The sequence below is a fragment of the Triticum dicoccoides genome, chromosome 6A, assembly GCF_002162155.2.
Source record: "Triticum dicoccoides isolate Atlit2015 ecotype Zavitan chromosome 6A, WEW_v2.0, whole genome shotgun sequence".
In the NCBI taxonomy this organism is placed as follows: domain Eukaryota; kingdom Viridiplantae; phylum Streptophyta; class Magnoliopsida; order Poales; family Poaceae; genus Triticum; species Triticum dicoccoides.
Window position 1 is genome coordinate 24,534,940 of NC_041390.1, and position 23,689 is coordinate 24,558,628.

Sequence of the window (23,689 nt, forward strand, 5' to 3'; positions counted from 1 at the left end):
TCTCTCTGTATATGTTCATGACGATCTTTTGTATTTAATGGTTTTCTTCATTTGTTTACTAGATAGCGTGTCGAGTCCTCTCTATACGTATAGTACGTAGCGTCGACCAAGCACGGAGATAAGAGAGGACACTTTTCTCTATTAGCTAGCTAACACAATTAATATATGAAACCCCTACAACCCCCCCCCCCCCCAAAAAAACCAAAAATCCCAGCCCCTGAATTGCTGGCGCGTGGATGCCTTTTGGTCCCGGTTGGTGCTACCAACCGGGACAAAAGGCCCCCCTGCCTGGGCAAGTCGCAGCGGCCACATGGAGCTCCATCTGTCCCGGTTCGTATGAGTACCGAGACTAAAGGTATTGGGCTTTAGTACCGACCCTTTAGTCCCGGTTCCCGATCTGAGACAAATGGGCCTTATGAACCGGGACAAATGGGCCTTTTTCTACTAGTGCATAGAGCTTGTTACTCTTGAGTGCTTGGGCGCCCTAGATGGTTGATGGTGTCGCAGAGCTCAATCATTATGGTGTAAAGCTCCGAGCAAGCATCGAGGTCTCCAATTAAGTGATGTATATTGCCATCGGGGTCTCCGGAAGTTCATAGAACTCAGCGAGAAAACCATTCAGATACGGTGTTTTGTTGTGCTCCATTAGGAAAACTGCCTTTCTAACTTCCTTCTCGGAGTATGGGTCTGTCAGAAGGCTGTGTTCCTCATTAGAGACCTAGGGGATGTCATCTGTTTGGGACTCATCTATTGAGAAGTTTCATTCCTCTGGTGTTCCAAACAAATTTTTATAATAACAAATGATATTACATTTAAGTTGCGCATGCCCCTCAATCGTGCCCTCATCATGTTGTAGGGAATGAATAATTTTCTTCTATTGCCTGCCATTGGCGACTCCATGCAAATATCTACTATTTGAATCACCTTCTAGGATAAATTGTTATTCCATTTGTGTATTGGGGTAGGCCCAACCACCGGTTTCTCCCACGCCTCCTTGACCATGTCATGGAAGCCATCCCAAAGCAACCACCCAAGTTCGAACTTAAACTTGCGTCTATGTTATGGTCGTGGCAAACCAGAAGTTAGGAGAATGGGTGCATGGTCTGATATAGCCTCGATACAAGGTAGAGCACGAACAGACACCATAAGAAATTTTGATTCCCAATTGGTATCCATCAAAACGCGATCTAGTTTCTCATATGTCGGTTCTGGAAGACTGTTCTTCCAAGTGAATTGCCTTCCAATCATGAAAACCTCTCGCAGATCTAGACTATCGATGACAGCATTGGAATGGAAAGGTCAAGGATTATTAAACCCGTCGTGGCTTTTCTCATTTGGAAATCGAAGCAAACTGAAATCCCCACCTTCTATAAGAATAGGATAGGGATTATCATTCGCCAGATTAACTAGTTCATGGAGAAAATCAGCCTTGAACTCATCCTGGGTTTCCCCATACACGGTGACGAAGGCCTTGTTGCGAATATGGAGTTTAATGTGAAACTCACCATCCGAACTAGCAAAAATATCCATAGTCCCTGTATTCACGCCAAGTAAAATGCCCCAGAACGACCTCTAGGCAGTCGTGAAACCCAAGTGAAGTCCAGCCCGCCAGAAAGATGGTTAAGCAAACTTACTGAGAAATCATGTCTCTGTGTTTCAAAGATAGCTAAAAAAATCTAAATCGTATTCCCTGTTACATTCCGCAGTGAATAAATGTTTAGCCAAGTCCCAAAGACCTCTGATATTGAAAAACATTCCATTCATGAGGAAACAATAGGAGATTTAGAACATTTCGCCCTCTTATGGGATTTTATATCTTTTTTTGAACATGTGGTCTTTGATTTACGTCCGGATGTTGTAAGCTCAGTCAATGAACTAAGCCCGGGTTCATCTAGGCCCATGTACAGAACCGCTCCTACTAAATGAGAGAGTAACTGACCATCTGATGTGGCATGCAGCTCCTCCTTGTCGGTATGGGAGGCATAAGACTTTCTAGAAACACGTGGAGTAACTTTTAACTGGTCATATTCCAAATGTTTCAAAGCGTTAGTCGAACTAGAAATATCCTTCTCATTTTTTCCAAGACTAACACCTACATTATTCAGCTTAAAAATGATGGCAGTATTGGAAAAAGCTAAAAGAATTTAGGTGACGACGTAATACCTTGGCTGTCAAGGTTGTGCCTTCCTTTACGCTGCATATCCTTGGCCAAGGAATCCTCATTTGTGTCCATAGACCGTATGCCGACAACTTCGGCATGTAGAGTCACCCCCAACTGCGGTCGTGGCGCCAGCTCTGGTGCCGGAGGAGGGGGTGGTGGTGGAGTAGCAACCCCCTCTCCGACAGTCTCAATCACCGGCTCAAGCGGCAAGGCCGCTATCAGAAGCGTGTCAGGGACCAACTCCACATGCGGCTGAAGGTCGGCCAATGGCACAGCAGCATGTGGCCGCACATCCAAAGGCGGGCCGACTGGTCCTCGCCTGTGGGCAGCTAGCGCGGCTGGCTTGCCGTGAGTCACCCGTACGGCAGCACGTGACTGACCCTTCCCTCGCTAGCGGAATCGACGTCTTTATTGAGTGTCAGAATCTTTGCCGAGTGTATTTTGTCAAGAACTTGAAAGGTAGAACACTCGGCATAGCGACTGGTTGAGAGCAAGTTCGGAACAAGAGGTAAGAAAAGCATAGAAATAGAAAAATTGCAGGAACTGGATGCCATGTTTTGTACATTCGTACATGAATCTGAAACGCAGTTGTTGTATAACATGGTCATTTGACTTAGAGAGAGAGAGAGAGAGAGGAGACGTGTTGCATTGGAATTCTTAGAGAAAGTGAATACATGAGGTTTGAGAAGATGTTGATAGTCATCCAAAATGGGAAGGAAAGGAAGGATTCATATATGAATTTTCAAAAGCAATCCTTCAGCCCGGAAGGCATTATTGGAAAATTCCCATAGGATCATATCCCTAAGAAATTCCTGCGAAATTCATGTGTTCCTAACAGGGCAAAACATGAATGATCTTTAAGCGCTAGAGTCACTGCCATAGATGGAACTAGAAACTAACACAAACTCGGCTAAATAGGATCTTCCATAAGATGTGCTACTCAAAACCTCTTGTGGCTCCCTCATGGTCACGGGCCACTCTTCTCGGATATATAACTGACCTACCTAGGATCAGTTGGGCCATTTAGGAACTTATAAATTGAGCTTTCTTTGAATCTAAATTCATTTTATCTTGGTATGATTTTTTCTTGGAACACACAGGAGATCTGCTAGAGTAGTGAATTTTTTATTACAAGCACACCATAGCCATGCTCTACCACCGTAGTATTTCACAGTATTACTCGTGTTAACCCCAACACTACCTACATGCTTGAACATACAATACATCATTGATGCCCTTGACAACCAACTTCGATGATTAGGACTTTGTTCTTGAACACCCAACGGAAACAACAATTGCACCTGCCACCACTGGCATATATATACCTATAACTGGATTCCTCACTTCATTCTCTCATGCAAAACCATGCATGGCACCATAAGTAAAACTTTCAGTGGCAGTGAAAATAGAGGCTTAGAGTACATGACTTATATGTAGCAGTAGGGACTGGGAGGCGATGCCTGATAGGAGCTAGTGGGCTTCACCAAGAAACGTTGTATCGTCATCAGACAGGGCATGGGCAGCCCCAAGATTGGTGTTAGCGGACAAATAGTGATGAGTTGGTGGAGTGAGGAAGATGAAGCGACAACATGCTACTCTGCGATACAAATATTAGTGGGAAAAGTTGTTATAATAAGGAAACTTGTCAGTAGCCTTAGGCCCATATTGTAACTTAGACCTTTATTTATTCTAGTTAGACTACCAGATTATGATCGTGAATCAAGGCTTGGAAGGCCAAAGACGAGCTTCCGTGGTCTGCAAGCATCTGAAAGACCCATTGGGTGATGTCGAACACAAAGTGGAAACCAGGCGAGGCATTGCCGACCTACGAGGCACATCGGCCACCTTTCCATCTTTCTCCCACGTTGTGAGCCTCCAATGATCAGTCATAGTTGAAGTTTTTTGGCAAGAGTACTCAGCAAAGGTACATCATCGGTAGCAATACCATAAGGTGATACCCCAAGACTATAGCATGTACGGCTAACTCGCCTGTAATCTACTGCACGCCGGTGAGCATTGCATTACTGATGTCTCCCAAGCTCACAACTTGGTTACATTTTTGGTCCATGTCCAAATAACAGTCAAAACATAGCAACAAGCATCCCTTGTTTCCTTTCTTCATCTCTCACATTACTCACTCTTGTCTGGGCTAAACCACCTTTTATAACAATGTGGGGGTTGGGTGTGCGTAATGTTTAACAAAACAAATGCACTTGAACATTGAAGCTGAGATCAAAAATAATAACTGCAATTGATTTATGTTCAATTGTTGGCGATATGGAAGAGAGCACATGGTCGATGTAAAGTCTTGTGCAGGTACCTATGTGTTTTTTTCATAAAGATCACGTCTAAAAAATCTTTAGGTATCCTTGCTCAACACTTCACACACTAGAATCACTACTCATCAAACACAACTATAAAGCTGACAGCTAGGCTCATCAAATTAACCAGTTTATGGACCCCAAGAATTAACTTGTGCATAATTCAGGACCCCTATATTTTTTAAAAGGACACCTATATGACTCGTAGAAAAGATTCTGATCGAATGTAACATGCATGCACTGTGTATCATTGCACATGTTTCTCTCCTGACGCTGCAAATGACGATGGCCTATCGTGAAGCCACGTGGCCCAAGGCGCGACTTTTGATGAAACACGTGAAACTCAAAATCATAAATCTCACTCTCATACAAAATGCAGGAAACTACAAAATGACCCTTTGCTCATTAGCGCAACTGATTTTTTTTTACTAACTCTGGAATCTTTGCCGAATGTATTTTGTCAAGCACATGGTAAAGGCACCAGCCTAAACCAAGTGACAATTAAAACACTTGGTAAAGGCATAACCTCTGCGTTTTTTAGTCTCCGACAAAATACACTCGGTAAACGGGTGCACACGTGCGTGTCCCTACTCACCGCGGTTGACATCAGGGTGACGGTGCATCCACCTATGCTGAGTGTTTTTTGGCCTACACTCAGCAAAGTGCTTAAGTTGTTAGTAAGTTCATACTTGCTTAATGTTAACATGACAATTGGTAAACTTGTTTTTATTTGATTATTTTGTGAAACAAAGTAGTATTCATGGTTTCGTTGTCATTTGTGTCATGTACTCCTCCATACCAGAGGTTTACTCCATCCACCCTGGAGCTGCGTGGCTGGAGATGTCGCCTTCGATAAACACGTGCAACTCAAAATCTAAAATCTCGCTCTCATACCACATGTAGGATATTGCAGAATGACCCTTCTCTCGCTAGCGGAATTGACGTCTTTACTGAGTGTCAGAATCTTTGCCGAGTGTATTTTGTCAAGCACTTGGTAAAGTTAGAACACTTGGCATAGCCACTGCTTTCTAAAAAGATTATTTTGCTCGTAGAGAAAATACTTGAAGTGATTCTCAACACTTGAGAGCATGTTGGGAATACAGGGTAGGAAAAGCACAGAAATAGAAAAATTGCAGAAACTGGATGCCATGTCTTGTAGATCTTCCTACATGAATCAAAATGAAGTACTTGTATAGCATGATCATTTGGATGCACCACGGGAATTTAGAGAGAGAGAGAGAGAGAGAGAGGAGACATGTTGCATTGGACTTCTTAGAGAAAGTGAATACATGAGGTTTGAGAAAATGTTTGTAGTCATCCAAAATGGGAAGGAAAGGAAGGGTTCATATATGAATTTTCAAAATCAATCCTTCAACCTAAATGGCATTATAGAAAAAATTCCCATATGATCATATCCCTAAGAAATTCTTGCGAAATTCATGTGCTCCTAACGGGGCTGAACATGAATGATCTTTAAATTCTAGAGTCACTACCATAGACGGACCTAGAAACTAACACAAACCCGGCTAATTAAGATCTTCCATATGGTGTGCTACTTAATACCTCTTGTGGCTCCCTCACGGGTCACTCTTCTCACCAATATAACTGACCAACCTACGATCAGCAGGACCATTTAGAAACTTATAAATTGAGCTTTCTTTCAATTTAAATTTATTTGATCTTGGTATTTTTTTTCGAGAACACACAGGAGATCAGCACGAGTAGAGATTTTTTATTACAAGCACACCATGGAGCCATGCTCTACCACCGTAGTATTTCACAGTATTACTCGTGTTAACCCCAACATTGCCTAAACGCTTGAACATAAAGTACATCATTGATGCCCTTGCCAGCCGACATCGATGATTAGGACTTTGTTCTTGGACATCCTACGGCAACAGCAATTGCACCTGCCTATAACTGGATTCCTCGCTTCATTCTCTCATGCAAAACCATGCATGGCGAGCGGCAAGTAAAACTTTCAGTAGCAGTGAAGAATAGAGGCTCAGAGTGCATGACTTGATATGTAGCATTAGGGGCTCCGAGGCGAATGCTGATAGGAGCTAGTGGGCTTCAGCAAGAAGCGTTATATTGTCATCAGGGGGGGCATGGGCAGCCCCAAGATTGGCATCAGCGGACAAATAAAGATGAGTTGGTGGAGTGCAGGAGGATGAAGTGGCAGCAGCCTACTCTGTGATGCAAATATCAATGGGAAAAGTTATTATGATAAGGAAACTTCTCTGTTAGACTGTCAGAATGTCCATTATTTTCAGAGTGGAAGGTCAGATGCACAAAAAAACAAATAAAGCGGGGGCAACTAGGGATGCAGGCATGGACGCGTCCGCGAGGCCAAAGTACCTGACGACCTTTATTACTCCCTCTGTTCACTTATATAAGACGTTTTAGCAAATTCAGACAGTGTACTAAACAGTTCAAACCCAGCTGTCTGAAACGCCTTATAAAAACGAACGGAGGGAGTAATTTAATTATCATGCTGGACTTAATCGTCGTCGTGCGGACGTTTGCGGACTCCGGAACACTACCGGCACACCGGTATTGCCGGCATTGTCGGCCACCTGCCTCCAACTATCGGTCATAGTTTATGTTTTTTCGCAATGGTACTCAGCAAAGCTACATCATCAATAGCATGCCAAAAGGTGATACCCCAAGAGTACAACATGTACCGGTAACTAGCCTCTAATCTACTGCACACAGGTGAGCACTAGGTTCCTGATGTCTCCCAAGCTCACAACTTGGTTACATTTTTGGTGCATGTCCCAAATAATAGTCAAAACATATATAGCAACAAATTTCAGCATCCCTTGTTTCCTTTCTTCATCTCTCACATCACTCGCTCTTGTCTGGGCTAAACCACCTTTTATAACATTGTTGGGGTTGGGTGTACGTAATGTTTTTACAAAATAAATGCACTTGAAGATTTAAGCTGAGATCGAAAATAATAACTGCAATTGATTTGGGTTCACTTGTTGGCGATATCGCACTGCATTTGATTTCGGTTCAATTGTCTGGCGGGCGATATGGCAGAGAGCACATGGTCGATTGATTATCTTCCCATGTAAACTCTTGTGCAAGTACCTATGTTTTATTCGGTAAGATCACGTCTAGAAAAGGCTTTAGTTGTCCTCTACACTTGAAACTTCACACATGCTAGAATCACTAATCATCAAACACGACTACAAAATTGACAGAAACTTAGCTAGGATCATGAGATTCAGGACACCTATACGACTCAAGGATAAGATTCTGACTGAACGTACTAACATGCATGCGCTGAATTTCATTTCATGTGCTTCTCTCCTGACGCTACAACTGACAATGGCCTATCGTGGAGCCACGTGGCCCGAGGCATGGCCTTGGACGAAACACACCCGGCCCAAAATTATAAATCTCGCTCTCATACCAAATGCAGGAGACTACAGATTGACCCTTTCTTCGTAAGCGGTGTCAACATTTTTACGAAGTGTCGGAATCTTTGCCGAATGTATTTTGTCAAGTACCTGGTAATTATCAAGCGCCCAGTAAAGTCATCAGCCTAAACAAGTGACAAGGAACAAAACTTGCGAGCTATTATTTTTCCATCAGTCCATAGATAGCTGCTGGCCCACAACTTCTGCAAACCAGAAAAATACTACCATTTATTTGAGAATAAAAAAACACTATTACTACCTCTTTCTCAGTTTACAGGGTGTGCGCGTACTCCTAGGTCGTCAATTTGACCAATCTAATGCAAGTCATATATTACAAAAAATATACCAACATAAACTTCGGAGTTTCTACTTTCAAAAGGTATAATTTTTATGTTATATAGTTTATATTAGGGTGATAAAATTGACAACCTAGGTATACGCGTAGGACTTGTAAACTGAAACGGAGGTAGTATTAACACTTCAGGCGTGAGCCAGGCGACGACTACACTTACGGATACATTCTACAGATTGTTTTCACGGAAACCGACTCCGCCAATCCCTGCCCCCCTGATTTCGCTGGTGGCCCCTCTTCCCCTCCTAGTCTCCAACAAGACAGCCACACTTCAGTCCGTAACAGTATATCCGTAGCACATGTCCGTAAGTGTAGCATCTCTCTTCTCCACGCCTGGTCCAGGCTAACGATTCGGCCTGGTGTTTCAGCCAGGCTAATGCCCATGTTAGATACTCCAGGCCAGGCAAGAATTTGGCTGCAAAAAGAAAAAGGGGGGAAAAAGCTTCAGCCAGGACTTGGACACTCTCCATGCGAGGCAAATTTTTGCCAGGCCACAAACCAAACTAGCCCGTACTCCTCCCTCAAAAAAATTAGTAAAATGGCCCTTACTCCATCTAACGTGGAGCCACGTGGCCTAATGCGTGGTTTTCGAAGTGCAACTCAAAATCTTAAATCTTGCGCTCATACCAAATGTGTTAACTCAAACATGTAATGGATGGAGTTTGGAAAACAAAAACACTATTGGGACCAGTCTCAGATTAACAAAAATGTGCTTACTTGCAAAGAACGTAATGTTTCCGTTTCACCTTTCTTCCCACCACCCCCAACCTTCCTCGTATAACAATCAATCAGCTTAACTTACTTACCTTCTAAACGAATCCCATTTTAATTTACTTACCAAACTTATTATCCAAATATAAGGTAAATCAAGGGTAGCATTTGATGAACATTTATTCACACAATCGCATACTATGAGCAGTTAAATCACTCCTGATCAGAATATAAGACAAATCACATACGGAATTTGATGAACATTTATTTACACAATCGCATATTATGGACAGGTAATCACAAGCTAACGTATTAGAATAATTATATTCCCGTTCCAACACACAGGCATTGTTCTAGTTAGAACTAAATATGTACCTTGAGTCCAACATTTGTTGGTCCGGTCTATTTGAAGAGCACAAAAAATAACTGAAACATGTAATTAATGGAGCTTTGGAACACAGAAACACTATTGAGGCCAGTCTCAAATAAAAAAGGTGTAATTATAATCATGACAATGCTAATATTCAAAGAATAACATGAATCACACACATAGATCTGCATATAAACAGACATGGAGTTTCTAATCTCGAGCCCAAATGCTCCTGGATGAACAGTAAATTCATAAAAAAAATAGAAGAAACTAAAAAAAGTAATTTTTTTCTGGCAAACTTTAAGAAATGTTTGGAGTGCATGCAAAAAGTCATTACAAAAACACATCGGCGCAAGGTGTGTTGAAAAAGCAAAATCGATACTCTGAAAATATTAATTTCAAATACATTTTGGAGCTCTGCTCTTGTTTCTTTCCACGACTTTCTCCAACGTGATTTGTGAGGAAAATTTGCATGCACCTCAAGCATTTCCTAAAGTTTGCCACAAAAAAAGTTCATATTTTTCTGAATTTTGTTTCCATTTTTTCGATTTTACTGCTCACAGCAGGAGCATTTGAGCTCGAGATTAGATCTTGGTTTGCTTATTACCATATAAGAGAATAGCTAAAAGCCATCGCAAACACCGAATAACTAAAAATGAAAAAAAACACTTCTTCTGCCACTGAAATGTTGGTCGAAAGTACATGCAGATTTTTTAATTGCCTAAAGGATCATTTGAAAGATAATGACACTATTTGTTTTGACCCAAAGAAATAGATCAATCAGCGAGAGTCTTTGTAACACACTTCACTCCATCCAACCACACAACGCATGCCGACTCTGCTAGGGATGAGTTGGTCATGTAACTTCGTCGTGGCTCACCTGCCCCTTGCCGATCTTCTGCAACTCATATATGCACCTTGATGCTCCTCCAAAACATCATTGCTACTGCAACTTGGTGCCTCTATCGCCGTCAGCTCGCGGTTGTGCGTGCCCTTCATCTACGCTCCCCTCTGGGTAACGACCCCCTTCATGTGGAGATGCTTTCGCCAGTGGCACTCGTCGAGTTCATGTCACTACTCCTTTGCCCATTCTCCCCACTTCCCATCGGCTGTGACCTATGACCGCCCTTTTCCGGTGGAGAATAGGTGTATTCTCGTGCGTGAACGAAGAGCTAGAGATGATGCAACTACATTTTAATGATTGCCCGGAGTTGACACTATGTTGTCTTTCAGCTTCATGTGCGATCATTCACAACCCCCACCCCATCCGTGCTCTCTTGCTAGTGGTGTGTGCTTTAACTTCTTTTGTCGTGTGTTTTTTTTTTTTTTTGAGCAGGAAACTTCTTTTGTTGTGTTGCAACTATGCATGTGATTTTTGTATTTTAGGTGTTCTTATTACTTTGGCAAGATGTATTGCCACTCTGCTTGTTAAGGTTTCTAATCAAGTTTCCCTGATAAATTGGATCACAGCTTTCATCCCGGTTAAATCGGCCCAATTTCTTTGAATAAAGATCAAGCAATACATGTATCTGATAACTTACAACTAGGTGTTCTAATTAAAATTATGATTTCTTTTGTTAACTTGTTCAGTTCTTAAAGAAAAATTTTTCTTGTCACTGTATTTTTTTTTCCAAAGAGGGTGGGATCAGCCACTACATGTGCGATGACAGGTGGGCCCGGACTGACGTAAGTAAAGTAAGTAAATTGGTCAAGGAGGTCCAGAAGGTTCCGTGGGAGTGGGAGTGGGAGCTGCAGGGACGTATTTAAAGATGTGCCGGACCTGAGGGTCAAATCTGCAAAAGGACCAAACTCACGCGACGACGAAGAAAGAAGCGGAGACCGGAGATCGAGATCGCCGGTGGGAGAGATGGAGCCGAGACGAGCGATCCACCGCAGATCCGGCGCGCTCCTCCTCCTCCTCGCCGCTGTATTCGCGGCGGCCGCCGGCGCCTCCGCCTCCGCCATCGGCGACAAGTGCGCCGCCTGCAAAGCCGTCGCGGTGAGATCATCCCTTCTGCCTTCCGTCCTCCTCTCAGTTCCTAGCCTCCAAGGTTCCATCTTTTATCTTTATTACCGCTCGCCGCTAAGCCATCTTCCGGAGATGATCGGAGCCCTGGATCTCCATGGATTTAGTGCAGACGTGGTAGACTTCTGAAAGTTTCAGCGGCCTGTGTTTGAGAGGCACATTGTGGTAGCAGAAGATCTGATGTGTTGTTGTTCGGTCTTGTTTTTGCAGGCTGAGCTAGAGATTGGAATATCAAGTGTAAGTAAAACTTCCTATTATTTACAAGCAGTTACCATTGTTTTGGTGCTTCATTTCTGCTACCATCTGCAGTGCTGATTTGGTGGTTATGTGTTTCTTCCAGTTTCTTGTTAACTGTCCTGAATTCTCTTAATGCAGGAGAAACCAAGAAACCACTTGGACTTGCGTAACAGGTTAAATTCGAAAGGTCAGCGCGAGGGGAAGGTCATCGATTACAGGTATATCATCTAATACTGCGCTACCCCTCTGCTGTTCAATGGTTAAAATGCGGTAAAAAAGAGTATACTCGACTACAACAGTACAGAAGCGTGCATTATAACAAATATTGGAACATCAAATGGACACAATGTGATGCAGAGGAATACTGACAATTTACCATACGTTTGCTAATACTAAACACTACATGGACTCTTTTTGTTCATCTTGGGTGCATCTCAGCACTTGCATAATAAATGATGGACATAATTTTTACCTTTTTTTTTGCATTGGTATGTCCTTGATTCTCTATGTGCGGTGCAGAGTCAGTGAGCTTCGGATTGTAGAGCTTCTGGATGACCTATGTGATAAGATGCAAGACTATACGCTGCAGAAGGTATAAAATGAAGCTACACAACTGTTTTAGAATTTTGTTACTGCACACTGCCATCTTATTCAGGCTAGATCTTTTCTTCAACGTATTAAGTTGTCTACTCGGATATATGGATATATTATAATCCGTCTAGTATTAAACTGTTGATCTGTTCTCTATAGTTTGAGCACCAGCCAAAGCATTTTAGTCATCTAATAAACTGAACTGTGTGCAGTTGGAATCAGGCGAAAAAGAATGGGTGAAAGTACCAAGCTGGAGCAGTTTTCAAACTGGTAAGTTAGGATATTTGTGGCACCTGTTTACTCTTTTGACTGAGTTTAAGTTGTTACCACACCATAAACACAGGAGAATCACGGCCATACCCCATAGTTTGTTCTGCTTATTCTTCTTGCTCAGTTGTTCCACACAAGTGTCATCTCAGGAAATGCAGCAAGCCCTAGATTAGAAGTGTATATCCCCAGTGCTCGCCATGATAGTCTTATTACAAGGACCCCCAGACTCGACGATGCCAATACAATCATGCAGGACATCATTGAGAGATAGTCTTCATAAGTAAGAGTCAGTATCCATTACAAGGAAATGAACTTGTAGATACATTGAGCTAAATAACAAGCAAATGATAACCGCTACTCTGTATTGGATTGTTCTTATTGCGATATAATGAATATGAGCTGTAAAGAAGTGTGAATTGTAGTTACTAATCGTTTACTGATTGTCTGATAATTTGTTTGTAGATAAGAAAGCTGCAGCACGAGCACACTCCAAAAATCTATCCAGTTACTGTGGAAGGTATGGTGCAGTTTTCAGTACTTCAGAGAATTGAACTGATGGAAAACAGAGTTTATTTCTCCTAAATATGCTAGTACAGAACTTTGAACATACCAGCCTAGACTTTGTACTAAATCAGCGACAAGTAATATGGATCTGAGGGAGTAGTAAACTTGGGCAAAAAAGTAATTTATCTCTGCTCTCATTAACCTTTTATTACCTATTTTTTGTTTGCTTGATTTAACATATTTTATATAGCATAGCCATCATCTTGTTAGTGAAGTGTATAAAGGGCGCTCGTCCTTCTTCAGTAAAACCTTGTAACTGACTAACAGTGCGTTGGGCGTGTGGCCTTGTTGCCAACGACCCCTTGTAACCCCATTGAGTGTGGACGGAGCTCTGATGTAGCCTTAATAAAGCTCTCAGGTTTCTGTCTAAAAACATGAAGAACTCTGTTTTTCCCTATTTGTGTAAGGTCAAATTTGCTTGTAGTAGGTGCTTAGTTTGGCAAAGAATTAGATTGCTTTAGAAATGCAGATTTAACGGTTGTCGAAAGATGATATTACCTTTCTTGGCTTTTGAAGAATTGTGTTGGCTATTGAATAAGTGAATCACTGGGCGTGCTGACAAAGTTCACTTATCGCGCAGGTTACTGGAGGAAACTGAGGACGAGGTACTTCTTGTCTTGGATGGCATTACCCTTTAGACAGTATTTTATAGATTTTTGTAAAGATCAGATGACTTTTTTTCCACTTATTTGGTAGCTGTGTTTTGTTTTTTTAACTGTGGAGATCTGTAAAGTTGTTGGCAGAAGGCCTAACATGGGTTATTTTTTTCTATTGCAGCTTGCTGAGTGGATAAAAACAAGCTCGGCAGAATCCGCGGACGTGAGCCAGGCCCTTTGCCAGGATATTAGCAAACACTGCCAGTCCACAAGGTATATGATGTATCAGCATATATATGAATCAGCTGATTCGCGCCCTTTGCACTTACTCGAACTGGCTAACGTTTTCTCATTGTTTCCTTCTCCTTCCTGCCATCTCCAGTGCTACAGCCCCGGTCGACGATGAACTATAACAGCACGTGTTAGCTCCCCATATTTACTCGACAAAGAAAAGCAGATGAATGCCTGAGAAGCGTCAAAGAAGAAGTTCCATTAGGATATGAGGCTGTGATGTCTTAGCGTCTGCATTTTTACACACTCGCATTGTTGTCTTAAAGAGGGACTTGCAGATTTTCACATATGATTACTGATGTATTGAGAACATTCAAACTTTGAGGAATTTCTGCATGCTGAATTACAGTTAGCAGCATGGTTGATCCAAGCTAGCTCAACTCGTGCGTGTGCTAACCAACAGACAAGGCGCCAGTTGATCCAAGCGGGTGCACGCTCACTGTCACTGGTATTTCAATATGAAATTACTACTTCTCTGGAATATCTGAAACTGATACTTGTCATGCGTGTAACTTGTTATTTCATTGTGGTCTGTGTTGAAATAGCTGTTCAAAATATAAATTGAAACTGTTTGTATCGCATTTGGAATAGTCAATTCCAATTCTTTTGAGAAAATATGAAATTGGAATGGCTGAAATGACATTTTAAAGAAATTGGAATCCTTGATCTCACCCATTTGAAATAACCAGTTTCACTTTTTTTGTGGTGTGCGAGATTGTAATATTAAATAAATGTTTGTTCAAAATTCAAAATTGTTACGTCCATCGGGTTTCTTTCGTCCACCTTGCTCGATCCCCTTTCCCTTTCTTTCTACACTGCGCCCAAACCCACTGAAAACAACACAGAAATGGAGGGCGAGAGGCAGCAGCCGCCGGCGGCTCCAAGGTGCTGGACGACGACGACCTCCTCGCGGAGATCCTCCTCCGCGTAGCCCTCCCCACCACCCTCCTCCGCGTCGCGCTCGTCTGCAAGCGCTGGCTGGGGCACGCGTCCGGCCGCGCCTTCCTCCGCCGCTTCCGCAAGCTCCACCCGCCCCGCCTCCTCGGCTTCTACGTCGAGGGCGACAGGGACGTCCCGGCCGACCCGCCGGCCTTCGTCCCGGTGCTGCCCCAGCCCGCAGAACTCGCCGCCGTCCTCCGCCGCGCAAGCTTCAGCTTGGACATCTACAACGGCCAATTGGTCCAGATCCACGACTGCCGGAACGGCAGCGTCTTCGTCCAGGTCGGGAGCGAGGGCAGGGCGGTCATGAGGGTGCACACCCCGCTGTGCCCTCGGAGACCCGTCGCCTTCATCCCGCCGCTCCCGCGCCCCGCACTCCGGCCCCGTGGTCTCTGCAGCTTCATGCAGATCCTCTCGACGGAGGAAAGGGGCGATCCAACTCCCACGGGGCGCCAAGCACGATGGGTGCGGCGCCACCATGCTGGCACGGGCTCATGATGCTTCCGGTGTGTATTTCGTCCTCGTCGAGGAGTTTCGGCTTCTCATCTGGCTCCACAGGGGGGGCAACTGGTCGCTGGTGGACACCATTTGTTTGCGCGAGATGTGTCCTGATTTGAGGGTGCTAGGCTGCACGGCTGAGGATGAGGAAAGTGGTCTTGTGCTCTTGCAGATGGGCCGGTGTGCGCTCCACCTGGACACCAGGTGCAGGACGCTGCGTAAGGTGTATGAGCAAACGGAAGAGAATCAGTGCTTTGGTGATATCCATCCGTTTATGATGATCTGGCATCCCACGTTCCCTGCACTCCGGGGTGATCATGCAAGGTTTCCCGTTTGGCCTTTGGATCATCTGTGTAGTGCTCTCTGTTGAGGTTACACAGTTTTGCAATGTGCATCATTCATCGCATTGTTTGGCAATAGATGTGGAATTGTGCTAGGTATATGATTGATTCCTTGGGACATTTTAACCATATTGCCTTAAGATGATTTAAAATTGCTTGTGTACTGTGGTCATATTACAGGGTGTTTACTTGTGGTCATAGTAGGGGACACTTCAGTAGCATGGGTGCCCCACGGAGGATTAGGGTGTCCCTTGCGTGTCCTCATGAGTGCTTGATTGGCTAGTTGAGAAGGAAGATGCGGATAGATAAGAGAAATTAGAGAGGTCGTCTTAGGGAAGGATGGCGGTGTATTTCTTGGTTGCTAAATGATTATAAAAGAAGTCCTTTTAAATAGACAAACATGATGGACACCTAAGGCAAATAATCTGCTTGGGTACAAACTCTATTTACCTTTTACTTCCCTAGTGCTACTCAGATGACTATATATCCAAATGCAAAGCTTTTATCTCCCAGTATATTGTCATCCTTATGACAGCTTTTCATCGGTTTCAGCGAAACTAGTAATCTTTTTTATGGACTCAAGACTAGTTATGCAATTACATTTGATAGTGTCGATTGCTAGACATATACTGAGGTTTCAGAGTACGGTGGGCAGACCACTCCATGCAATGGTTACTTTTCTAACGCTTGTGTTGGAATGGCATGCTTCAGAACTTGTTCTTCCCCTTATGCAGTCTCGTAATAGTACTTCGCAGTGGTGCTGAAAAATGATTTTTTTTGCTGTCTTACCATGGACCGTCATCCTGTTGTGTCATGTTTTTTGAACTATCAAGCGCTCTTAAGTGCAAAACTAAAAACTGGACCTACAAAAGTATGAAACGTGTTTTTTCAGAATGTTGATGTATAATAGAACAAATGTCCCATATTTGTATGTTGAGGCATGCTGCATGCTATTGCATAGAGGATTCTAAATTTCTTATGCATAATTTCCTGAGTCAGATGTATTACAGTGAATATTTTCTTTCCAGTGGATAATACAAGTTGATAGCGGGTAATTTGTGCTTTTGTGTCATTTGTCCTTCTATGATCAGAGATTTGTTTTTGTTTTACTGGACTGCAGACTGTATAATGCAAAGTGGCATGTCTGGGATATGAAGCCATTTAACATGCTATTATTCTTGTACTAGCTACTTGTCTTTGTGTTCCATTTGGTATTCAGATACTTAATTGTCTCCATGCTGACCTTTGTTTTGTTTCCTTTGAAACAGAGATGCAATGTGAAGAAGAAAGATACCAGGAAGCTCATGGATGCTATCTATGTCGTGAGTGATCAGGGCAGCATCACGGAAGAGCAGTAGTGGGCTGCATTTTGTCTAGTACGTGATAGACTGATAGCATTTCTAACCGTCTTTATTATAACCTTTACTGGATCAACTAATTACTTAATTAGGAATCAGGATGCTATTGCTATGTAACTGGAGCACGTACTCCTATGTGAATTGGATCTTTGTTATTGTTGGTATAATACTTCATGTATTCTGAGTAGTTATCTCGTCTGATATGCCTGTGTGTAAGTCTTGTGGTTCGACTGCTAGGATGTTTGTTATGCATGGCATTTGGAGAAGTGTGTTCTTGTTCACAATTGCGAAATTTATTTCAGTTAGCAATGTGTTGCTCTAATCTAGCAGCAATGCTCTAATGTAGCAGCGAAGAAAGAGTTTCTTTGAGGCCACAGTCTACAATGGACGGTAAATGGATGAACATCTAGTTATGCAAAAAGAGATTATTTGAGTAGACAACTGAATGTAGTTGTGCTAGTTCAGAGTAGGGGAGGCCCCTGGTAAATGGATGAACAAGCAGCAGTATGCTCTTGCAAATGCATCCATCATACTACTAGCCAGAGGTAAGAGAATGGAGTGTTGATGAACTGAACTCAGTAGTAAAATTAATAATCTGAGACATATATGCATCTACTACATGTTGATGCTGTTTAGGTGTTGATGCTGAAGCTGAAGATTAAGGATGCAGAGTCCATTTGGCATCTGGGACTATGGACATGAACGCTTCAGATAAATTAATCGACAGGGATATATAGTAGTGGTAGCAGATTGAACAATGCTCTTGCGCTTGACATGGACAACAGAACATAATAAGTTATGGAGTAAAAATGAACAAATGATCATGGTCTAGCTTAATTAGCTGCATGTTTTCCCTTTTCAAAGGTGCCGATGTAATCCTTGTTATTACCACTGTACACCAGCTAACTGTAACATGAAGCTCTGTGGTGGTAATGCACTAATGAGATCACTGCAATTAATTATAGTGCAACCATGATGCAGAAATACTGGTCTCATTAACCAATCCAGACATTACATGACACCAACAAGTAGTACTGCACGCTTAATAGAAATATTAATGATAGAAAAGGAGGATAATAATAATTCACTACTTGGAAAGACTGATTTTTTTTTCATATTAGTATGTTTTGCTCAAAGAAAGGCTGTGTAAGTTGCCACAACAAGCAGATTTCGCCGTATTGCATATTGCGTATTGCAGCAAGCTAGATACTGCTCTTGTTTGATTTGTTGCCCTTTCTCCTGTAAGGTAATCAGTCGTATATAGTCTATATAAGACCTTCTTCCGTTTTTTTCCTTTGCTCTTGACTAGTGAAGGAGCCCTTTCTGTACCTCTGATAATTTGTTGTGGGATTTTCTCCTTCTCAGCTTATCTTGCCCTTTGTGTCCCCTTTATCTTGCCGTTTGCAATAAACGTTTGCAGCGAAGCTTATATTTTGTTTCCTGAACTGGGCAAAACCTGGCAATGTTCTAGTTTGCAGAAGTGCCCTGGGATTGTTGTTTCTTTTTCGACAGTGCATGTGCGAGAGGCATGTTTTAGTTTGATGATGAAAACTAGGGAAATTACCTTATCATGCACAATTGTGTTAAGCAACGTTTTGGTTTGCCAGAGTTTTAACGCAAGATAATGTAAAACAACCTGGGTTACAAAGCTTGGCATATGATGGTTTTATGTATCTAGGTGGCATTCTTGCTATTGTGCTTCTGGATAGATGCTTGCGCGAAGTAGATGAGATGCTTATGCAAGATATCAATGAGGATTGCTACTTTGAGGAGTTCCTTTCTCAGACATGAAAATTTCCGGCATAGCAAATCCCCGCTGGTTCATCGCTTTGCGGAACTAACCCGCAAGTTTTGGCATGGTGAGAACTTCAGGGCCAAGTTAGTACTCCCTTCGTCCCAAAATAAGTCTCAACTTTGTACTAGCTTATTTTGGGACGGAGGGAGTAGTACATATGAGCTCCTTCAAGCAGTTTGAGGGCCAGCGAGAAGGGGTTCCAACTCAAACCAAAAAAACAGATTACAATGCTTGTTATATAACAGTTTCATGAATCTGGGTTAACTTGCTTCCTGTTGTGCTCCTGAGATGGTGCCATCCAAACCCTACGTATTCCACATATTTGTGATGTGTAAACAGCACAAATCTTTCAAAACTCCAAAATGCAATATTCAATTCATTTTGATTTTTTATCAGCAAACCTAAATTGCACATTATTGGCCCCAATAAGCTATTCAACACTAGAGATATATTGAAAATTAAGAACTTTCTGCCATGCGTCAATTTCATTAGCACATGAGCTACACATGAAACATTTCAGAGGAGCAAGCTTAAAATTGCATTCCACCATCTTAAGTGGCAGATAGAAATTTGACCTCTTTCTAACATACTCTAACATTAACCCAAAAGCAGAGGCACTCATACACAGAAACTGTTCAGATGATACAAGGATAAAATCCAAGGACACTCATAGGATAAGATTTGATAGCAGATCATGCAAATAAGTATTATCAGGTATCAAACAAGATGTCCGAGAAGGCCAAAACAGAAATTCAGAAACTAGCACTTGATAACAACAGAACCCACTAGCTGCCTTAAGCATCTCATCACTTCTTCTCCTCCTTCTCCGCCTCGGCAGCCTTCTTCTGCCTGGCTCCCAACTGGCGCTGGTTCATCCTCTCGACGCGGAGCTTGCCATAGGCCTTGAACTCCTTCATCTCCTCTGTGACCTTCACGACCTCAACTGAGCGCTTCTCGCCGCGGGCAATGGGCATGTAGTCGCCCTGGACCTGTGTGGCGTTGGCAAGCTCCTCCGGAGTAGAGTCACCAGCCTGGGAACAAGAGAGCAGTTAGAGAGGGGCATAGATATTAGAACCTCCAAATGTAAAATACAGAGAGAAAGAGTAAGCCGATGTATACCTTGACCTTGCGAGCACGCCTTGGGAAGATAACAAGCTTGGCCTTGTAGGTCTTAAGCCTCTGGATATTGGACTGCATACCCTCAAGCGACCTGTTCTTACGGCGATGGTCCACAGAAATGCCAATGGTAGGAGCGAGCTTCTTTGGGATGCCAGCGGACTGCAGTTACAGTATACATACATTAGAAGATGATAAAGAATTTTCTAGGATAACACAACTATAGTTTCTCAGCAGATTATCTCATCTAGCATCTGAACCTAAACTCAAGCAGCATGCATCAATTGTAGGAGGGGGCGAGCAATTCAAAGCTACAGAGAGAACACAAGTTCTCTCAAAGTAGAGAACAAAAAGTAAGCCAGAAATTGACGCAATGTACAACTATGGAATTTGACTGTTCTTACAGAGCAAACATTTAAAAATCCATGTTCAGTTATAGACCAATTATGGGAACTGATGATGTTGCATCATTCATAGGCTATTCGGCAATAAAGGAAACAGAGCAAAGGAACAATAATCACCTTAAGCTCCTCAAGGGTAAAGCCTCTGCCAGCCCTGGCCTTCATGTTGTACTTGCGGGTCGGGCATTGCACAATGGGGCGAAGAGGTCCAGAGGTGGGGCGGGGGAATATCTTCACAGCCTTCTTCTGGCGAGCTGCATACAAAAAGAACATAATGTAAGATGACAGTGAGTCAAACAAGCACCACAATAAAACAAACATGTTGTCAGTGGATTGGCTTGCAACTTATTAGTAAATCAACAAAAAAACCTAAATGATACTACATCTACTCTGCCCTGCTGTAACAAACATGCACTTAACTCCTTACAAGCAATTGCATACACCAGTGCAGTGTTCCTCGCATGTTACTGCTGGGTTCAACTTATAAATATAAAGAGACATGGCAATACAGATGAGTACCAGAGACGTCTAGCCTAGCATCAAACTTGAATTCATGGTAGATGTACTAGAAACAACTAACAGACCAAGCGGCTTAACAGATATCCTCCTATTAGCACTTTATACCTCAACCCCCAGTCACACATCCTGAACACCACCACAATCATAGGCGATACCAAACTACCCATGCTACTAGAACTAGAGATCCTGCTGAGCAAGTGTGACTAAGATCCTCGCGCAGGAAGGGAAAACAGAGACATCATCACAGCTGCCAGGAAGTGGGGGGTGCTCACCGATGCGGCGCCTCTGCTTGCGGGCGGGCTGGTTGAACCACGTCTTGACATAGTTCTGCCAGTGCTTCTTGAAGTGGCCGTTGGGGATGACGTTGTTGTGCTTCACCATCTCGCCCTCCTTACCTGCACAGCGCACCAACAAATCAGCCAAGGAAACCACGGATCCAAGCCAGCGAGCGACACGGGCGGCGCGTGCAGCGCCGAGCCTAGGAGGCAAGATCAAGAGCGCGGCGTGGCTTCGATTCGCAAGAAAGTGCTGGCAAATCTACTGCCGCATCCGTGAGCGAATCAACGGATCGTGCAAGGAAAGCGGGAGCAAGAAACGACGGCATTTCGTCGGCTGCGAACAGTGGCGAGGCACGAACCTGGAGACGACGGGGCGGCGGCGGCGGCGGCGGGGGAGGGCTAGGGTTTTGCGGGGGAGTGGAGCGGCGGCGCGGGGGGATGAAGATGATGAGGGATCTTATAGTGCTGGCCCGTGCGGGAGGGTAGGGTTTTCGTCCGTGAGGGTGTGAGGCTGCGATGTGGGCCCACCTGCGAGCGCTTGGTCCATGGGCTTTGTATGAGTGGGCTTGCTGTTCCCTCGGAAGAATGAGTGGGCTTGTAAGGTCACTAACCGGGGCTGTAAGCCTGTAATAACGTAACAAAATCGAAAAACCCTAAAAAAAGATCGAGAAGATTTAACTTTATTGTGACAGCACGGGAATTTACCTCTTGCTCTGTCATCTTTGAGGGGAGAGAGACGAATATTGAGGCACATAGCCTCGCAGAACATGCTCTAGAACTTAGTGAAGGACGCCATCTTTGGCTCCTTCAACCTCCTGATCTTCATTGTATACCCCATGAATATTGTTGCAAATTAACAAAGTAGAGCGGGGTCTTGCCTCAAAAAAATATACAAAATATGTGGACCTAAAAAATATCTACAAAACATGTTTTTCATCAAAAGAAAAAAGAGAAAGATTTCTTCGAAAAATAACATTGGCTAATAAGTAAATGAAATAATCAGTTCATGAGCTGTGATTTCTACTTGTGACTTTGCTCACAGAGAGACATGTTGCGGTTAAATTGTCATGCATTTAAACAAAACATAGGGATAGAGGTGGCATGCATTGTTGATTATTATATGATCCCAAAGTACAGCATTTTGTAAGTGGTAAGTATGGTGTCTTTGGGTGGTGCAAAATAAATAAACATGCGGTTTTCTCTAGGAAATGAAGAGAAACATAAACATGTGGTTTGCAAGTAATGTTTGGCCATTTTCAGAGTCTACAAATTTTCAGATTTTGTAGGATATACTTTAAATGGGTTGTTTTCTTAAGAAAGAAGGCGTGCACACATGTTTAGTTTGATGCTTATCCCTTGTGGAATAGTACTGGTAGTTTATAGTTAGCTTACAAATGTTGCTGAACTAACATAATGATTGTATCATCTTAAAAATATATTGCACCAATGAAAGTCCATGAGCAAACTCGTGACAGACATATATGAGGGAAAAATCCGGCGAAATCCTTTCAAATTGGTCACTCAGTTTGGAATTATAACATAGATGATGGACATTAACCATTGCACTAAAAATACTTTGTACCTTGCTCTATGTTTTATGCTGACGCAATGGTTCAGTGGGAGTTCGAATAATTAGTATCTATATCGTAACTCCGAACTCCAGTTCCAATCACACAATTTGTCAGGAGGACGGGAGTTTGAATAATTAGTATCTGCATCATGACTCTGAACTCCAGTTTCAATCACACAATTTGTAGAGGAAGGGACAACAAAACACATGCTCCAACATAGAAAGAAAGAACACATGGCACTACTATTATGAGCCATGCGAGGTTGATGAAGGTCAATGCTCACATCTTTTCCATTGTTGACCAGATAAGCACAAATTTGAGTCAAAACTAGAGGCTCTTCTCGAGCATCATTTTTTTCCACTTTACTACTTCAGGGATTTTCTATTTCAAAGGGTTTGGTTGAATACGGACTGAGATGAATATGCGAGCTTCATTTTATTAAGGATTGGGATGAGTATGCGAGCTACATTTCGTTCCCGCATACAACAGAGAATACCTTTATAAATGTAACCAGAGAAGTTTTGACTACTTGATGCTATGCACAATGTAGTAAAGGTATTGTATACTTGGCCATATGTTATAATTCAAATGCATGAAAGGCTAATGATCTCATCTTCTGAACACGGAATTTCAAATGAAAGGAAGGTTCATGATATGTTGTGAACATGGTGTCCTCTTTTGTACAAAGAGTTCATCATCGATGCTTGGTAGCTTTAAAATGCACGGTTCAAAGGAGCAGGAGATGTTCTACTAATTGTTACCGTGTCACCTGATCGCCATATCAAGTGAATGCTGAAAATGTGGGAAATACTTGGCATGTCAGCTTTAGTTGAGGTTAGTGAATTGCTTTTGCATTATCTTCTGTATATTCAAAGCCTTCAGCTCTCCTTTTTTACTACACTAAGTAATTCTATTTGCTTTTACAGAATAAATGAAATGTATCTATAGTATGCTA

General features: G+C 42.7%; 2 protein-coding genes and 1 long non-coding RNA gene across 4 annotated transcripts; 2 read left to right on the forward strand and 1 right to left on the reverse strand.

Annotated features, from left to right (window-relative positions):
* The first annotated feature begins 11,125 nt into the window (after positions 1-11,125).
* On the forward strand, positions 11,126-14,421 carry LOC119319634. Of its 2 annotated transcripts, none has more exons than XM_037594083.1 (9): positions 11,126-11,342; positions 11,580-11,606; positions 11,745-11,824; positions 12,126-12,198; positions 12,410-12,467; positions 12,930-12,984; positions 13,612-13,636; positions 13,809-13,900; positions 14,010-14,421. In XM_037594083.1, the coding sequence occupies exons 1-9, from the start codon at positions 11,211-11,213 to the stop codon at positions 14,038-14,040; spliced, it is 573 nt and encodes a 190-aa protein (XP_037449980.1). In that variant the 5' UTR covers positions 11,126-11,210; the 3' UTR covers positions 14,041-14,421. The 2 variants fall into 2 exon arrangements, with proteins under 2 accessions (XP_037449980.1, XP_037449981.1); XM_037594084.1 differs by lacking the exon at positions 11,126-11,342 and adding an exon at positions 11,371-11,486.
* Positions 14,422-14,753: 332 nt separating this feature from the next.
* On the forward strand, positions 14,754-17,255 carry LOC119314578. The gene is made up of 2 exons (XR_005152357.1): positions 14,754-15,679; positions 16,965-17,255. It is a non-coding gene; the product is annotated as an uncharacterized LOC119314578 (long non-coding RNA).
* A 2,170-nt stretch (positions 17,256-19,425) lies between these two features.
* On the reverse strand, positions 19,426-21,647 carry LOC119319635 (60S ribosomal protein L13-1-like). Its single transcript, XM_037594085.1, has 5 exons — positions 21,523-21,647; positions 21,158-21,280; positions 20,487-20,620; positions 19,969-20,127; positions 19,426-19,880 (listed from the first exon to the last, which is right to left on the reverse strand). Exons 2-5 carry the CDS (start codon positions 21,264-21,266, stop codon positions 19,656-19,658), a joined length of 627 nt encoding a protein of 208 aa, XP_037449982.1. The 5' UTR covers positions 21,267-21,280; positions 21,523-21,647; the 3' UTR covers positions 19,426-19,655.
* Positions 21,648-23,689: the final 2,042 nt, after the last annotated feature.